Consider the following 18232-nt stretch of genomic DNA (forward strand, 5'->3'; position numbering starts at 1 on the left):
TTTCTTGCAGTAAATAGAAGGATGAGAATTCTTGCGGTAATCTGTGATTCTGGTGATGTTTAGGTAGGTTACAGGTGTCTTTATCTCCTTCATCACAGACTCCAGTACATCCATCATTGGCGGGTATTGTTTGATATAACTCTCATTGAAAATTGGCTGAGATTCTTTGTGGCACTTCCCACCTGAATTCCATTTCCCTCCACTGCATTGTAGAAATTTAAGCAAAAAATTTACATTCATAGGTTTTTGACAGAGGTCACCATGACTTATATTACAAAAAGCTACAAAGATTACTAGATTTAATGGCCACCCTAAAGTGTTCAGTGTGCCATTTGGGTTGTTACCTGAAATGAGAGGCTGAGTATCCCCGAAAGAAAACTTGTGTTCTTCTTGAATTAATGTTTCTATCTAACCAATGACCCCACATCCTGATAGCCTTCCTGAATGCTTCAAGCCCATCTAGCAGTGGATAGACATTGTTCCCTTCTTGATAATAGTCCTTCCTGTTATAGGTTCAATACAACCATGATATAAAAATGAATCTCAAATGGCCTAGAGAAAGTAATAATCAAATTAAACAAAACTATGCCACTGAGACCCTGGCTCTCTCTAGATCTCACTACATATGTGTTATGGAAAAAAGAAGAAGAGGACAAATACCCTCGAGAATTTTTTCCATGGCTCCACCAATGCCCTGTATTGAAAACAATGACATTTGCTTTCGTGTACTTGGGAGCAAATGTTAGGCCCCTATACTACTAGTGTAACCCCTTATTGTTATTAGTACAACCCCCTTATTATATTGTTGTACCCATGTAGTCCCCATATTGTTATTATTGTGCCCCATAGAAGCCCACTATTGTTATTATTGTGCCCTTACATTATTATTGTTATGTCAGCTCTGATTATGTTATGACCCCTTAGATTGCTATTTATAGAAAGGAGGTCTTGTCATTTGTATCATCCAAGAATTGTTCATTTGTGTAATGTAAAGGAGGTTTCCCCCTCGAAGAGGCTTATTTCTAAGGCGTTCATCTATCTTTTCTATCTTTTTGTGAGCTATTTTCATAACATTTGGTATCAGAGCTTTGGATTCTAGGGTTTCGCTGCTCCAAAAAGGTCATCATAGAATTTGCACTATAATTTTTTTTCTACGAAGTTTCCAAAGCTACAAACAAAACCCATTTGAGAGGACACCACTCTAAACCTCGGGTCTGAATTCTATATATTGTCTCTTTATATTTTCGGAGATATTTTTTTTTTTTTACAGAAACGGTTATGGAGTGTTTATATTAATCCTGGCCTAAATGCTGAAAATCTGATTACATTGCGAATTTCTTCGCCCCGATGCATCTCACTGCTAAGGGTGAGAATGCAGCTGTGACTTGAAGATTTCTTCCTTGAAAGGGAACCTAAAAAATCGATTTCAGAGATTTTCCCCCACTTGAAGATACAAACAAATTTGTTTAATAGCAAACAGTAAAACATGGCAGCAATCAGATTATGGAATGGGTTCCCATGATTCTTCTTCATCTTTCATCTTGACCCCGGCAGAGAGTAGGGCAGCTTTATTGGCTTCGATGTCCGCCTTTTTATTCTGAGTTCTCAACACATGGTAGTACTTCAAGTTCTGAAAATTGTTTTCCAAACCTTTGATTCTAGTAATCAGCCTTGCTAGATTAAGGTCCAAAACTGGGGAATTGGAAACCATTGCGTTTATGATGACCTGGGAATCGCCTATAACAATTGCTTCATTTATGCTTAGTTCTTTGAGGATCTTGAGACCTTGAAAGAGGGCCAAGGCCTCAACTTGAATGCTGGTAGAATATCCAAGTCCCCAAGCATAGGAGAGAATTTTTTCCCCAATTGGATTTAGAACAACACCTCCTACACCAGCTTTGCCCATATTTCCCTTTGCTGCTCCATCAAAAAAGAGGAAGTTCCTTGCTTGTGATTTGAACCAGTCTTGAAAGTTGTTATCAGATTTCCTTATTTTCCAGTCTTTAATAGTAGGGGCCTTTCTAGCTGCTGGATGAAATTTCAGTTCTAGAGTTGATCCCCATGTAATGTCCTGTTGGCTGAGATTGGAGTCGTCTTTTATATCAGTCAAGCACTCCTTTATGTGGCATTTAATCTTGGCTTCTAAGGCATTGTGGTTCTGCTTTGTATTTCGAAAGATTCTTCTGTTACGTTCTAGCCATATCTGCCAACAGATAATCTTTGGAAGGACAGCCCATGCCGATTTAATTATCAGGTTTTTAGGAGGTGGACCAGGATATCTGTTGGCCCATTTAGAAAAAAGTTCAGAAGTGGAGCAAGGAAGTATGAAATTAGGATCCAAATCTTGGATAAAGAAAGACCAGATCTGCCTGGAGAAGTTGCATTCTAGAATAAGATGAACTGTTGTCTCTGCATTTTCATTGCACAATGAGTAGATGGAGGGGCCGTGGAATCCTTTCCTCTGCAAGTAGTCATAAGTTAAGATTTTTCCATGACAGAAAAGCCAGGCAAAGAAGTCCACTTTGGGCCATGAAGGCAGTCGCCAGACACCTTGCCAAGGAGCTGGGTCAGGGGGGACGTATGGCCTCTCATTCAGTTTGGCGTACCCCAAGGAGATGACGTAACCTCTGGCATTCGGCCCCCAGCCTTTCACATCTCTTTTCCTCATGTGCGTGGGCGCCAAACCATGCAGGGAATCGAGCAACGTGGTCCATTCGGAGGTTAGATTATCCGGCACCTTAATACGTTTCCATCCTGCCCAGACAGAGTCGTTCCAGCGTGAAATATCCCACAGCGTTCGCAATCCCTCTCTGTCCATCTAGCATCGCAGCGATCTAATGGAGGCTCTGTCTTCTATTGGATCCTTATTCATGATTTTGTCCGTCCAGATGTTGATTTTTTTCCCGTTGCCTGGGATCCAGTAAGAGTGCGCAGTAATTAGAGGGGTAGCTTTGGCATATATTTTAAGAAATGACGAGTTTGGCAGTTGAATCACGTTTTCTAGACATCTGGATCGAGGTCCTCTGAAATATTTTTTCTAGAGAGCTATTTGGGCCCAGCCAGGATTGGGCACAATGATCCTCCAAATAATTTTTGCAGCCATTGCCACATTCTGCTGACAGAGATTTTTGAAGTTTAGACCACCCTCCCACAATGGCTTGGAGATGGTTTCCCAACTGATTAGGGGGATCTTTTTTTCATTATGTTTTCCTCCCTTCCAAAAGAACCTTTGTATGTACTCTTCCATTTTTTTTAGAATGGTTGTCGGAGCGAGAAGCCCAGCGAATTGAAATAAAGGTAGGCTGGTAAGCACTGATTTAATTAAGACTGTTTTGCCAGCAGTATTAAGCCAGGAGTAGCCCCAGGCTTGAATCTTAGCCTTGAATTTTTCCAGCTGAGGGAGCCAATCTTTGCTTGCAGGTCTCTTATGAGATACAAGGAGGCCCAAGTATTTAAAAGAGGACCAAGAAGAGGAAGCTGCAAAGCCCAAACATCTAGAAATGGCAGAGAGAAATCTGGGCGTAATATTCCAGCTGAAGATGTGGCATTTGCTCTTATTAACAACGCTACCTGAGGCCTCACTGAATTCATCCAGAACCGCTTTAAATTTTGTGGCAGAGGAGATAGAGGCAGGACCCAAAAGCAGAGTGTCATCCGCAAACAAGGCATGATTAATGTTTTTGGCCCCTCTTGCAATACACAGTCCAATAATATCTTGGTCTTGCATCTTTTTTTCTAACAGGAAGCTAAGAATAGAGGCTTGGATGACAAAGAGCAGAGGGGATAGGGGACACCCCTGCCTAAGTCCTCTCGAAGCTTTAAAAAAATCTGTGGCTCTTCCATTTACAAGAGGAGCAATCCATGGCTCCGAGACGCATGCCCGGATCCATTTAATGAAATTTTCTCCAAAACCAAACTTGCTCATAACATTTAAAAGAAAACTGTGATTTACTCGATCAAAAGCATTTGCTAAATCAAGTTTAATCACCATACCTTGCTCTTTTCGGAGGAGACTTGAATGAATTGCCTCTTGTACCAGGATGAAGTTGTCCATGATCTGCCTTCCTTGGATGAAGCCTCCTTGATTCTCTGGAATTATTTTAGGAAGAATGAGCTTCAATCTATTTGCAATTACTTTGGTGATTAATTTGTACCCTATATTGCATAGGGAAATCGGCCAGAATCTGTTGAAGTTGTTGGTGCCTTTTTCCTTGGGTATGAGGGCTAAGAATGCAGAGTTTGTACTGCCTCCTATTTTCTGAGTATTTTGAGACTTTTGAACCATTTTGACGAGGTCCTTTTCAACAATCGGCCAGCAAGCTTGAAGGAATCTAGGATAGAAACCATCCGGCCTAGGGGCCTTATCAGGGTCCATATCAAAAAGAGCCTTTTTGACTTCATCTTTAGTGACTTTGGCCTCAAGAGTCTCATTCATTCGCTGAGTAATTACAGAGGGAATAATATCTAACAGGTTTGAATAATGGCTTGGGTCCTTGTCTTCACTATACAATTTTTGAAAATGAGCAAAGGCTGCTTTCTTTATGTGATCAAAATCCTTATGAATATCGCTCTCTTCTTTAATCCTTGAGATGGTGTTGAAGCATTTCCTTGCCTGGGCCTGTTTGTGGAAAAAAGCAGTGTTCCTATCCCCTGCTTTGAGCCAGAGATTGCGAGATTTTAATCTCCAATACTCTTCTTCAGCTAAGCAGGCTTTGTGGTATCATTGTTGCAACTAAGCTTCTTGATCTAATAACTCCTTTGTGATAATAGCATTCTCCATACAAGTTTGATGGGAAACAAGAGCAACTTTAATGGATTTCCTTTCTGTATCTGGGTTGGACAGAGTTTTGGCCCATCTTTTTAGAGCTCCTTTTACCCTTCTGAGCTTTTCCTCCCAAATATAGAATGGTGATCCTTTAACTAGCTGATTCCAGCATTCCTTGACAGTTTGCATGAAGTCTGGCTCCTTTACCTAGATAGGGCTGAATCTAAAGGGGATAGGACCCAAATCAAGGTGAGCTAGAAGTTCTAGCTTTATGAGCTTATGGTCCGAGATGCTGCTAGCAGGAATATGCATTCTGGCCTCTAAACCTAGCAAAAAATAAGAAATTTCAATAATAAATCTATCTAGCCTGGCAGCAATATATCCAGGGCCCACTCTTTTATTAGACCAAGAGTACTTACTGGAAGAAGGTTTGATGTCCAGCAAGTCCCAGTCCTGCACTATGTCCTCCACCCATTCCCTTGTCGGGTCTCGAACTACGCTGCCTCCCCTTTTTTCTGATGGATGAAGAGTGAGGTTGAGGTCTCCAGCAATAATTATATTTTCCAGGTTTGTCAAATCTGCTTGGTGCCTTATAGAGTCCCAACAGTCTTTTTTTCCCCAACATTGACTGGAGAGTAAACATTGAACAGACAAAACATTTCCTTAGTGTCCAAATTTTTCATTTTCAGCAACAACCAATGAGTATTCCTAGCCTCAAATAGGACTGTAAATTTGTTGGCATTCCAAAGAGTGCCAATCCCTCCTGAGGCACCCCAGGCAGAGATTACTCTTGCTTCACTTTTATTCCAAATTTTCTTGCTTGCTTGAAGGAAGACTATGTCTTCCAGCTTTGTCTCCTGGACGAGAAGTAAGTCTGGGGTTTCTGTCCTAATTAGACTTCTGATGGCTTCTTCTTTAGCTTTACTCCCCATACCTCTGCAATTCCAGGAGATGACCTTCATTATTTATGTTTCTGGTGGGCTCCCTTGGAGTCTTGGGGCTGGTTTTTCAGTATCTTAGGCTTTGAGGCTAGCAGTTTTTCCAAAGTTGGTTGGTTGCCCTGAAGTTTCTCTTTGTAGGTCTCCTGCTCCCTTTTTTCCCTGTCAGTTTTTCGGCCTCTTGTAGATCTTCTTACCGAGGTATGGGACTCTCCTATTTCTCCTTCCTCTTCTGATTCATCTGTTTCCTGCTCTTCTTCCTCATCTTCTATAATCATACCTTTTGGGTCTTCAACACTTGTTCCTTTGTGGGAGGCTGAGGGAGTACCTTTGGTTGTAGGAGTTGTTTTTTGGGCCTCAATCCCCTGACTAGCTTCTGCCTCATTTTGGACCTCGCCCTCCTGTGTGTTCTCTAGTTGCGAACTCAGGGGATCGTACTTATTTTCTGGCGCAGATTTGAGTGGGATATGCTAGACAGTGGCTTGGTGGGGCCTTTGCCATTAGGGCCTCCCTGCTTCTGATTCTTGGGATAAGGTTTGGATTGCCTGACTTGATTCCATCCATACTCCTTCCCCTACACAGCCTCACTGTTGGTCGGGCAGCCTCTGGCAAAGTGGCCGTAAACATGGCATTTCCAGCATTTGAAGGGCAGTTGCTCATAGTCCAGTTTCTGCATATGCGTCCAGCTTCCGACCTTTATTGTGATGGCCTCTGGTAGTCCCACCTCCAAATCTACTTCTACATAGATCCTAGCATAGTCATACTGGTCCTTATTATTCGCTCGACCTATAAATTTCCCCAGGGCATTTCTAATGTGCCTCACAGAATCCCAATTCCAGCAGTGCACTGGGAGATTTGGAAGCCTGACCCACACCGGGACTGCTTTGGGCACATCTACTCCTGAATCGAAGTCCAGGGTCCATTTATTCAAGTACAGACCCTGAGGGCCCATGAAGGAGGGGCCATTTTGGAAGATCAGGTCTTTGTCGTCTTTTGATGTGAATTCAAAGAGGAAGTATCCTCTCCCTAGAAAGTAAGAGGTGACACTTTCTTTGATCAATGGCACCCAATTTCTGTTGACCCAGCTTTCACTAGTTTTTGGGGATGGCCATAGCCTAGTGAACTGACTGATGAGAACCCGTTCAGCCAATGACAGAGCTACTTGGATCAGGGTTTCTAGAGGGAGGGAGATCACAGGAATATCGTCCAATCTTTTAACAAATTTCGCAGCTTCAGTATTTTTCTTCTTTGGAAGCCTAGCCAAGAGCCAATTGAAAGCCTCAGAAGGCAAAATCGGTAGAGGAGGCGGAAGAGACACCTGGGGAGTGCCCAACCCCTCCATGATCACAATCCCTAGGATCGGGCCTGTCAGAAACCAGCAGCTCGATCCATGAATCTATCCGGCCGCAGCAAGCAATGGGGCCTCAGGCAGACAGGTCCGCAGGAGTCAGATCAGCAAAGGGCGGACGGGCTCGCTGTCTGCAACTCGCGCAAGGAGCGGATCTCGATTTTGCAGAGCGCTCTTGTTATATGATATTGTTTATTTTCGGAGATATTATCTGAGGAAGTTAGGGTTTTGCAAACTCTAGAATTTCATCTAAAACAGACCTTCGTGGAATTTTCACTATAGCTTGTTTTCTGCGATGTTTCAGAAGCTAAAAAAAACCCAATTGGACTGAAATCGTTCTAAACTTTAGGTCGTAATTTCAGAGCTTGTCTCTCTACATTTGTAGAGATATCATTTGAGGAAGTTGGAGTTTTTGCAGACTCCCAAATTACATTCCAAATAGGTGACCTAAGGAAAATCGTCATAACTTTTGTTTTGAGAATCATATTGAATTTTCATAAGAGGCTATAGAAAGAGGACAGACTGTAGTTATTTGGGTACCCTTTTAAGAACTTAAGGGTGAAACAGTGACACATGGAACTTCATACAATTTTTCTCTTCTGAAAAGGTATATAATCAGGTCATCTTGGGAGATTGTGTATAACTATTTCTTGGAGAATCCAATTTCGATCAAACTAGTGGCATTGGAAATAGGACATCGAGGGCTACTATAGTTCGTAATTTGAGAACCTAAAGATCTGAAATTATAGAGTTACAATCGTTTCAAGATAAAGCTCCTAAAATCAAGAAAAGGCGATATGAGGAAGTTTGATGGCAAGGATCCGGTAAATTGGATACTACAGATGGAGCAATATTTTGATCTACAAGGTGTACCACTGTTACAAAAGGTATGTATTTCATCTTCATATTTAGAACAAGTTCAATTTTTATGGTATAGAGGGCTTTGTTCTCGTAAACCACTTGTTAAGTGGTCAATTTTCATGGGGGAAATTATAGCACATTATGAGGATACAAAGAGCAACACCTTCTTTAGAGAAACACCACAACAATTGGAAGAAAAAAGAGAAAGAGGGATTTGTTACAAAGTGGAAAGAAAAATTATGCCAACAAGGAAGTCTATCCCTCACAACTATAAAGATGGAAGTGTTGTTTCTCCTAGCCTTCCACAATGTACAAGGGTTACACCACAACAATTGGAAGGAAAAAGAGAAAAAGGGCTTTGTTACAATTGTGATAGCAAATGCACTAAAGGTCATAAGTGTGCTGAGAAGAAATTATTTTACATAGATTATGAAGAGGAGGAAGAAAAGGATCAAGAAACATCAAAAGAAGAGGATATACGCTAGGAACCAACCCTAGAGAAAGAAGAAATGAATCCGACCATATATTGTAAAGCATTGGCAAGAATTACCACTCCTCAAACTCTCAAGATAGAAGGACATATCAAGAAGAAAAAGGTTCAAGAAGTGAAAGATAACATTGAGAAAGAAGAAATGAATCCAACCATATCTTGTAATGCATTGGCTGAAATTACCACTCCTCAAACTATCAAGATAGAAAGACATATCAAGAAGAAAAAGGTTCAAGCAGTGAGAGATCACATGGAGCATCAACAAAAAGTTCTCCAACTTTTAAAGGATAATGTGACTTTGGTGCATAATCGAATGAAACAACAGGTAGATCAACATTGCAGTGAGAAATTTTTTTATGTAGGTGATTGGGTATTTTTATGGCTACATCTCAAGCAAGGTATTTATGAGAAGGAAATGTTGGCAATACTACATGCACTTATGAAACGGAAACCTTACCCAATGGGAAGACACTTCAAGGTAAAAATGGATCATAATAGTCTTAAATACTTTTTATAACAAATATTACCTTTAGAAGAACAGAAAAAATGGGTCACAAATATGTTGGATTATGACTTTGACAAAATCTATAGAAAAGGGAAGAAAAATTTTGTTGCGGATGCACTCTCAAGAAAGAATGAGGACGTGGAAGCATTGTTTTGTGCTATTTCTATTATCCAACTAGATTTGATAAATGAAACAAGGTATGAATGGAAGAAGGATGAAGAAGTGTGGCAACTCATTCAAAATTTGCAAAAGATCCCAATTCAAACAATATTTCCAGAACTTGAAGATGAAGGAAAAATCGTATTGGAACCTGGGGTAGTCACAGAAATAAGAACTAGACAGCTATGAAATCGATCAATTTCAGAGTATCTCATCAAGTAGAAGAACTTACCCATTGAATATTCGACATGGGAGGACAAGAATTTTATACAGAAGCATCAAGAACTACTCAAGCGTTGAGGACAACACTTTTTGAAGGAGAGGGGCATGTTAGGCCCCTATACTACTAGTGTAACCCCTTATTGTTATTAGTACAACCCCATTATTATATTGTTGTACCTATGTAGTCCCCATATTGTTATTATTGTGCCCCATAGAAGTCCACTTTTGTTATTATTGTGCCCTTAAATTATTATTGTTATGTTGGCTCTGATTATATTATGACCCCTTAGACTCCTTTATATAGAAAGGAGGTCTTGCCATTTGTATCAGTTAAGAATTGTTCATCTGTGTAATTTAAAGGAGGTTACCCCCTCAAAGAGGCTTATTTCTAGGGTGTTCATCTATCTTTTCTATCTTTTTGTGAGCTGGTTTCATAACAGCGAAGTTATCCATCACATCCAACCTTAGGTTCTCTTTCATGCTACCATTACCAGAAGGAATTTTCCCTTCTTGAACTAAGAAAGGTACCCTCACAAATTCCACACTGCAATTGTAGTCCTACAACAAACACAATAACTTCCAAATGTAAAAAATGAATAACACCCAAAAAAACAAAAATAAGACCTGCAATTTTGATTTTTGATGTATTCAGTAGATATAATTCAATTTCCCTCCACTTTAATGTAGGTATTTAAGCAAAAAAATCACATTCATAGGTTTTTGACTGAGGTCACCATGACTTATATTACAAAACGCTACAAATATTAGTAGCTTTAATTGCCACCCTAAAGTGTTCAATGTGCCATTTGGGTTGCTACCTGAAATGAGAGGTTGAGTATCCACGAAAGAAAAATTGTGTTCTTGAATCAATGTTGTTGTATAACCAACAACCCCACATCCTGATAGCCTTCCTAAATGCTTCAAGGCCATCCAGCAGTGGATAGACATTGTTCCCTTCTTGATAATAGTCCTTCCTATTATAGGTTCAATACAACCATGATAGAAAAATGAATCTCAAATGGACTAGAGAAAGTAATAATCAAATTAAAAAAAACTATGCCACTGAGACCCTGGCTCTCACTGGCTCTCACTACATATGTTTTATGGCAAGAAGAAGAAGAGGACAAATACCCTCGAGAAGTTTTTCCATGGATCCACCAATGCCTTGTATTGAAAACAATGATATCTTCTTTGTTGTACTTGGGAGAAAAGTTATCCATCACATCCAACCTGAGGGTCTCTTTCATGCTACCATTCCTAGAAGACATTTTCCCTTCTTGAACTAAGAAAGGTTCCCTCACAAATTCCACACTGCAATTGTAGTCCTGCAACAAACACAATAACTTCCCAATGTAAAACACGAATAACACCCAACAAAACAAAAATAAGACCTGCAATTTTGAAGTATTCAGCAGACAGATTTCCATTTCCCTCCACTGCATTGTAGATATTTAAGAAAAAAAATTACATTCATAGGTTTTTGACAGAGGTCACCATGACTTATATTACAAAAAGATACATAGATTACTAGATTTAATGGCCACCCTAAAGTGTTCAGTGTGCCATTTGGGTTGTTACCTGAAATGAGAGGCTGAGTATCCTCGAAAGAAAACTTGTGTTCTTCTTGAATCAATGTTGCTATCTAACCAATGACCCCACATCCTAATAGCCTTCCTGAATGCTTCAAGCCCATCCAGCAGTGGATAAACATTGTTCCCTTCTTGATAATAGTCCTTCCTATTATAGGTTCAATACAACCATGATATAAAAATGAATCTCAAATGACCTAGAGAGAGTAATAATCAAATTAAACAAAACTATGCCACTGAGACCCTAGCTCTCACTACATATGTTTTATGGCAAAAATAAGAAGAGGACAAATACCCTCGAGAAGTTTTTCCATGGCTCCACCAATGCCTTGTATTGAAAACAATGACATCTGATTTCTTGTACTTGGGAGAAACGTTATCCATCACATCCAACCTGAGGGTCTCTTTCATGCTACCATTCCCAGAAGGAATTTTCCCTTCTTGAACTAATCATTCAACAATTTGTTCAACAATTGGAAGCAATCATTGGCCAAGGTGATTATAGAATCCCTTACAGCCCTGCAATATCCAAGAGGGATATATATTTCCCACATTGTAATTTTAATTAGGGACAGGCACCAATTTCCCCTCAGTTTCAGGCAAATTCTTTAATAAAAATCAAATGGTTAGTCTTGCAAGAAAAAATCATCAATATTTTTAATAGTTACAAACTCAAAGATATGGTATAAATGAAACCTGCAATTTTAGGACCTTTAAATCCAATTAATGATTCAAAGCAATAATAATTCAGTGTCATGTATGCTTCTTCAGTAAATATGATAATTGATAAATGAAGATTCAATGACTTTTTCCATTAAAATGGAAGAAGAAGAGACCATGTCTATGTCAACAGAAGCAACAACAAAAGAAATAGAGTTTGATGCAAGATTGGAAGAGTTAGCAGACATGCTTCTCAAAGTGCTACAATGCACCAAATTAAGTCAATGGAACCCAAGATTACAACATGCACTAACAATTGTAAAGGGAGTACATAATGCATCTCCCAGTAAAGGGAAAAATAAATGATAATTTAAGACTTAACTCTAAATCTAAATCAAATAAGTGGTCGTAAAACATAGCTAGAAAAGGGATGTAGCAGACTAGATACAAAATCCCTCCCCTAAGAAAAAGGAAAAGGGGAGCTCATTACTCTCTTCATTTGTACCCAAACACAATATTTGGGTCAAAGTTCATACATCTACCGAACATTTCTTATTATAACATATCATAAATGCTAAATAACTAAGTATAGATCTTACTAGTCTCAGTATGAAGCTCGTTGAGAGAGGGTCCTCATTTTTTCCAAGGACCTGAAGCTCATAAACATGTTTTAAAAGCATAGAAAATGTGAAAGCATTCCTAAGCATTGAAAAACTTATGTAAATAAGGTTTAGTTTCATATTTTATAAAGCCTTCATATTTAATCAAAATAAATGACCAATCCATGAGGATGTTAAATATCCATCTTGGAATATTATTTTCTGTTAAGAAATGGCTCTGCTAGAACCTCATAATTTTTACAGTTTGTTAAGGGCCAACAATTTTTGTCAAAGTGCTATTTGTTGAAAATAATCTCCACAAATTAACAAGCACTCATATTTGAGAACCGCAATTCTGGGAAACCAAATATAGATAGAAAAATATAGTTAATGTATCTGTCTGACATAAGAGAATGCCTTACCTAACTAAACTTAGAATTAAGTCAGAATTAGAAAAGTGTTATAATAAAACAAAACTAACTCATGTAAACTACTAAGAATAACATGCACAATAGTTGAGGATAGATTTTTGGCTGGAAATAGAACAACAAACACTCCTACATAATTTAATGCACCATATTGTTGAATCTAGATGAGAAGAAGTGCACTTTCATTGTCTAGTTTGAGTTGTTGTAACAAAAGCACCCAGATATGTTCACAGGTGTGCCTAGTATTGCCACATGTGCATTGTAGAAGACTATCCAAGATACATTCTAACACTCCCTCTTACTGATGAAAGTGTTTTTTAGAAATCCAAGTCTCTCTCTGAACATCTTGAACTTCTTCTTTGCTAGGGACTTCGTCAATATATCTACAACTTGTTGATATCTCTAAATATACTCTAGAGCAACTATCCCTTTTTGAACCCTATCCTTGAGAAAATGCTACTTAGTGTCAATGTGCTTGGAGCAGTCATGGATTTGGATTCTCAATGATTTTTATACAACTTTGGTTGCCACAGTAGACCACAATAGTCTCCAGTTGACTAGAATTTTCAAACCTCCAATGCTAGATGAGCGTGAAGTATTGATTCTAGATGGAGAGGCCAAGATCGAAGAATACTACACTCTACAACTAAAGATGAGACAAACTTGTCTAAATACAATAAACAACCACAAATCATCAATGTGATGAAGAGATTGATATATTTCTAGATATTCCAAAAGGGGCAATAAAGCTCGACAAAGTGGAAACCATTGCAATTCCCTTGCTTGTTATACAAAGATGAAAAATATGTTTGGGAGACCCAAAACCATGAATGGGACTACTCTATTTTGTAAATTGAGTTCACCTTATGGAAAGTTTCCACTGGTATGCATTAATTACTCAACTAGAGATGAAATAAAATTGGTTGCAAAATCATAGATATAACTATCATAGTCAACCCTCCAGTGGAAGAACAAGAATTGTGAACTAAAGCCACATATATATATATATATATATATATATATCGAAATTTGAAAATTTATGCATTTTTTGGTCAACTTGTTTTTGTTTCCATTTTTTTACCAGTTCTAATCTGATTCTGGTTTTTCACCTCCATTAGTTCAATCACTAGACCCATTCAGATAGCATTTAGATGAGATGGAAATCAAAGTTTGTTACTATTTTCTTCATACCCAGTCATCAATATATAACCTACAAGGAATTATACCTCATAAATCATCATCCTATCAGACCTGGTAAGTGATGAATCAATGATTCACCCCATAAAGTAATAGTAATATTGTTGATTCATTAATCTTTGAAACATATCTTCTAATTGTGTTAAACATGAGCTTTAAATCCCAAGTTTTACGAAATTTGATCCCCATAAGAATTTATTAGTGAATTGATCATCCACTTTAAGGAGTTACACTCCTTTTGGGTATAGTTGAGGCCTATGTCATTTTTCGTATTAGAAATGTGTCTGCAAGTGTGTTCAATTCCTTGTTAAGAAAATCTTGTTTTGATTATTTGTGTCTCATATTCATTTAAATTTTATTAATTTTAGGTATGTTCTATGCTTAGAGTAATTTATTTCAATTTTCACAGTTAGCTCAATATCTTTTCCAGATTAGCAATCACATTAGCATAATTGCAGATAGAACATAAACATAGATCACATAAGACAAGCCAAGACAAGAGGACACAAGATGTGGCACTAGCCAGGGACAAACCCCAATGTGGGGAAACCCTTGATCAATTCTTCTTATATGTTCTTCAATAGTTCAACAGAGAGAGAGAGAGATAGCACATATACAATAGAAGTCAACACTTTGACTTATCTAAGTAAGAGCATAGATCATATCTAAGTAAATATTGCATGAGGTGGATGAACTTAGTTGAAGACATGTTGCTTCAATTGATTCTCCCAGGTGACTCCATCACCATGCAACACCTATCATTGTGTTGCTCCTCATCATCATGTTGCACCTCACTGTGCTGCACCATACTGCACCCATCATTATTATGTTGCATCTCATCATGCTTTACCAATCATGACTGTACCCATCACTGTACTGCATCATGTGCCATTGTTGTCCCAATTTGCTTACTCCACCATGCTTTCCATGTTGTCCCATTGTGTTTGCAGCACCATGCTTACCACCATGTGCTTGTTGCACCTTGCTTACCATATTGTTGTCCCAATGTGCTTGCTGCACCTTGCTTCCCATACTGTTGTCCCAATATGCTTGCAGAACCATGCTTACGATGTTGTCCCATTGTGTTTACAGCACCATGCTTACCATGTTGCCCCATTGTGTTTGCAGCACCATGCTTGCCATGATGTCCCATTGTGTTTGCAGCACCGTGCTTGTTGTTGTCCCATTGTATCATGTTGTTGTCCCAATGTGTTTGCAACACTGTGCTTGTTGCTGTCCCATTAGAGCATTGTTGTACCATGATGTTGTCCCAATGTGTTTGCAGCACCATGCTATTGATTTTGTCCCATTGTAACATTGATATACCATGCCATTTTTGTTGTCCCATAACCTACAACAACCCAACAATCATGTTTGAACAACGTCAATAAATTGTGGCCTTGGCTAGGAGGGACACTCTTCCTTCATGCTGAGGGTAAGGGATAAAACCAGCCCTCAAAACAATCCACGAAATCCTTTGTTTTTCTGGTATGGCCTACGGCCTACCACACAACACTCTTGTTACCATACGACATCCCTCAAACATAGCCACAGCCTATCCGCAAGCCTCCAAACGAGAGGCTCTTCAACATGGCCTAGCCCAACGTATATCACAACTTTAGACCCCTATTTACCCTTAAGAAAATCACCAAAGTCGACCTCTTGTAGTAGACCTTCCACACTGTTCCTTGACCCTTTCTGTTTGTGGTTAGGGCTTGTATTGGCCTCCTCCTTGACTATGTCTAGGGCTTGTAGAGACTAGCGTATAGGGCAGCGTGTAGCCCTTCTTCTTGACTGCGTCTAGGTCTCATGCTAGGGCTACTTAACTTCTGCATTTAGGGCTTCCTCTCCGAGATTTCTCTTCCACTAAAACCCAAAGCGAGTGGAGATAAATCAAGAGTGAAGTGAGTGTGAAAAGACTCTCAAGTCATATCATTTTATATTAAGACATTGATCACATGTGGGGGTTATTTGGTTGTTGGCCAAGCTTGACGAATTGTCTTATAACATAAATAAGTTCATAACTCCATGAATACTTATCAAATCGGATGATATTTAAATCAATCCAACACCTCTCGATGAGAGGGATACAAGAAAAGTATCAGTTGTCATAAATAAGATGACCCACATGGAGTTTGGGCCTAGTTGCCAATTTTAACACTCCCTCTCAACTAGGGAAAACTCCATCCCTTGATCCATCTGCTAGACTGTACAATCTCTGCAATCAGTGCCCTACACTACTCTACTCTGCTAAACCATGAAGAAGAAGAATTGATCAAGAATGTCTCATACCATTCTCTACTGGCCCGAAGTCAGTTCCATATGAAGAGAGTGTGTAATACCACTCTTACTGATCCGAGATCAATTCCAAGAGTGTGATTCATATCACTCTTACTGACCCGAAGTCACTTCCAAATGATCCCAGATAAATATCAAAAGAGAGTATCTCAAACCACTCATACTGATCTCAGATCAATTCCATTGGTCTCATATCAATAGAGGTCATCGTAGCATACGGAGTATGGTAGATACAACGATGCGTCCATCGATAGTACTTTCCATGAGTCCTAGACTGCATGGGTAGGATGCCTCGATAAGATAACCACTCATCCTATCCATAAGTTTCCATGGGGTATCACAGGGGAATGCTAAACCATTCACCCTGTACACAACGCACCATTAAGGGAGGGTGACTCGCCCTATGGTCACTTGTTGCTACAAGAAGTACCCCGAGCCCCCAGGAGCTCCCAAAGCTCAATGCATGCATCATGCAGGACCCTCATAAGAGGGTCTCTCAACAACTCCAAGTCATTCTAGAAAGTCACAAATTTCACCTTTCCTCGGGGCTTCGACAAAATGTCTGTGACTTGCTCATCAGTCCCAATGCGATGGAGCCTTCTTGCTCATTAATGTACCATATCCCAGATAAGGTAGTATATGATGTCTATATGTTGGAGAAATCATAGAATATGGGATTCCTCAATAATCGAATCCCCTTCTGGTTGTCACAGAAGATCACGGTGGTATCCATCATGTATCAAACATCTCACTAAATAGCTTCCGCAACTAGGCAGCTTCACACGAGGTCATACTCGTAGCTATGTATTTGGTCTCAGTGGTGCTCAAAGAAACTAACTTCTACTTCCTTCTTATCTAGGATATTGAAGCAGAAACCAAAGAGAACTAGCACTCAGAAGTGCTCTTGCGATCCTCCACACTGCCTACCGAGTCAGCATTCAAATAATCATGCAGCTTCATATTTCTAGCAATGTATCTCAATCTATGAGAGATTGTTCCCCGAAGATATCTCAAAAGATCCTTGGCACAAATCCAGTGAGGCTCAACCAAATATGAGCCCAACATGCTAACTGAAAAACATATATCCAGATGGAAGTTCACCAAGAACTTCAATGAGAATGATCTTATGAAACTCAGAGGCATTTCCCATATCTAGTCCGGCATCACTACCACATAACTTCTAAAAGTTAAGCTCTATCGAGGCAGTTACAGGCTTGCAGTTCATTATTCCAACTCTAGAATCCAAATCCGTCTTATTTTTCAAATGAGAGGGTCTGCACTTGTCAGAAAGAGGTCCTCCTTAGAAGGTGCCAGTATGAGAGGTTTATCATCCACAACCTTCAAGCAACGGTTTGGATCGACTTCATTCCTAGTGAATCTCAGCTTCATTAGACAACTATCAATCGTCTCACATTAAGCCCAGGGTGTTTTGCTTCAAGCCATAAATGAATTTCTTCCATTCACATACATGAGATTCCTGATCATGAATCTCAAACCCCTCGGGTTGTTCCAAACCTATGGACCTGCTACATGAGGGGAATGGTCCCCTTGTAATATTTTCCTTCGGTACATCTTAGACATCTACCTTCATATTCTTCTTGAATTCAGGCATCCCTGTCATCATCTGACTCAGATCAGGTAGGGATTCATAATAAGTAGACCTCAGGTGCTATAGATGAGATGTGTGAACTGACATGGTCCCCAATGGACCATCCTAAAACTTGATACAAATTTCCAACCCTAAACCCATGAGTAAAAACATCTTTGAAATTTTCATTTTCAAACACGTACTTTTCCATCGATGAATCCACCCTGTAAACTTTGACTTCCATTGACAAAATGGACACCAGGTTCTTCTTACGATAAAGTACATAAAGATATTCTCGTAAATGAATCGATTTACCCTCATCCAATTAAGGGGTAACATTCCCTACACCCTTTTAGGGATAGGTAGCATCGACTCCAAGTATAATCCCATGATTGTTTCCATCTCTACCAAATTAGAGAGAGCACCCTTCTAACCGATGAAGTGCCTTGAAGCACTACAATCAATATGAAAAATTCCCAAAGAGTCTGAAGAAGAGGGCCAATGTAAGATAATGCTTCTTTATCTTATCAGAAACAACATTTGATTCTTCATACCTAGGATTTCTTGATTCCTTTGAAGAGTCAG

General features: G+C 39.3%; 1 protein-coding gene across 1 annotated transcript; it reads right to left on the minus strand.

Moving 5' to 3' along the window:
- Positions 1–6277: 6277 nt before the first annotated feature.
- LOC149177951 (uncharacterized) lies at positions 6278–7045 on the minus strand. Its single transcript, XM_089421931.1, has one exon. The coding sequence runs from the start codon at positions 7043–7045 to the stop codon at positions 6278–6280; it is 768 nt and encodes a 255-aa protein (XP_089278057.1).
- Between the last annotated feature and the right edge of the window lie 11187 nt (positions 7046–18232).

This window comes from Pinus tabuliformis, chromosome 4_1 (genome assembly GCF_031772625.1).
Source record: "Pinus tabuliformis cultivar Carrire ecotype Pingquan chromosome 4_1, CPIR1, whole genome shotgun sequence".
In the NCBI taxonomy this organism is placed as follows: Eukaryota; Viridiplantae; Streptophyta; class Pinopsida; order Pinales; family Pinaceae; genus Pinus; species Pinus tabuliformis.

Excerpts from the sequence above, each read along its gene's own strand:
- LOC149177951 (XM_089421931.1), bottom strand. The coding sequence starts at position 7,045 with ATGGAGGGGTTGGGCACTCCCCAGGTGTCTCTTCCGCCTCCTCTACCG.